Source organism: Limulus polyphemus, unplaced genomic scaffold, assembly GCF_000517525.1.
Source record: "Limulus polyphemus unplaced genomic scaffold, Limulus_polyphemus-2.1.2 Scaffold410, whole genome shotgun sequence".
Taxonomy (NCBI): domain Eukaryota; kingdom Metazoa; phylum Arthropoda; class Merostomata; order Xiphosura; family Limulidae; genus Limulus; species Limulus polyphemus.
The window spans coordinates 201,591-202,991 of record NW_013666020.1 but is presented as its reverse complement, the minus strand read 5'-3'; the positions used below and the strand labels follow the sequence as shown (position 1 = coordinate 202,991).

The window sequence follows — 1,401 nt, the reverse complement described above, 5'->3', positions numbered from 1 at the left end:
ACAAATTAGTTAGCACAAATCAGTTAAATACGAAAAATTAGGTGTCTATTTACTTGTGACCACACTGTGTAGAGTCCGAAACGAGATGCCGTTTAACATACTCCGTACGTTCAGCTGTGGGCGCGTTATAAAAAAAGTGGCAGTTATCGGATCAAAGATCAGGAAAAAAATCTAATTTGTAATTAAAAGTACAACCTGCTCAACGTGGTGAAGTTTTGGAAGTAAAGCTAAACACCACAAGAAATCAATCTGAACATTAGTGTTATTATCGATGACGAGAAAAAAGTACTAATTACATAACTTGTAGAAATAATGTTCCTACGTTAAAAAAACTGAAAGAAAACGGGTTTACATTATAACAGTTAAACCTGAATCATTTATACTAAGCTAGAATTTTACTGAGAGATTCGTAATGAGTCCAGAGACTTTTTGTTTGTTCCTAATTTTGACCTAAGGGAAGGTAGCTAGTCAACAGCACCGAACGTCAACTTTTAGGTTACTCTTCCTAACAGACTAGCAGGATTTAACTGTAAATCTTTTAGTACACTCACTGCCCGAAAGTGCAGAAAGCATTTTTTTTCTTCTTTTTTTTTCTTTTGCGGAAATGGTCCACGAACAATAAATCCGCAGATTAATAGTCCGGGAAGGCTAACCATTAGCTAGACCAGAATACTGGTTCATGGATAATTCAACGCCTTGAATTTAAATTTGTAGCAGCAGTATCTAGTCGAATTGTTGAATGGAGTGTTAGAGTGTTAATCATATTTAGTTGAACTTGAAACGTCTCCTAAAAGATGTTAATACTGAAATGAGTTTTACACCATTTTTTAGGTTAGTCTTATTAGGGTTTTTGCGTATTACAGGTAACGCTACTTGGTGCTGTGATTCAAAAACAGGCGAATGGGTGAGAGATGGTCCTGATTTGAGCGATTGTAAATCGACTGCACTAAAAGACATTCTAGACAAGGTAAGCCGTTTTACTGGAGCATTGCCACACCCAATAAAATACACATTATAGATGAGTTAACCCAAACAACCTGGGAAACGTAAGACGTCAAATATATAACCAAAAAACATTGGATGCTGTACATTTATGGAATCGTCAAAGCAAGTCAAATATGTAACTTAAGAAAGCTGTAGAACATAGAAGTTGTTACAATATATCAAATGTATAAATTACAGACAACGAAAGCTGTACAACTTGAAAATTGTTACAGTATGTCAAACATGTAGAATAAAGTAAAGAAAACAGTATACAACTTGGAAATTAAAGCAATATATCAAATACATAAATTAACGACAAGGGCAGCTATACAGCTTGAAAATTATTGCTGTATGTCAAGTATACAAATTAAAGAAAGCTGCAGATCTACAGTTCGAAATTTGTTACATTATATTAAA

At 34.1% G+C, this 1,401-nt stretch overlaps 1 protein-coding gene across 1 annotated transcript in view; it reads left to right on the top strand.

The window, feature by feature from the left end:
* LOC106458056 (adhesion G protein-coupled receptor L3-like) overlaps positions 1-1,401 on the top strand; it is an 85,808-nt gene that overhangs the window by 50,011 nt on the left and 34,396 nt on the right. Inside the window, exon 9 of the mRNA XM_022384190.1 lies at positions 864-967. Coding sequence (XP_022239898.1) covers positions 864-967 — 104 coding nt within the window. The remainder of the gene's footprint in view (positions 1-863; positions 968-1,401) is intronic.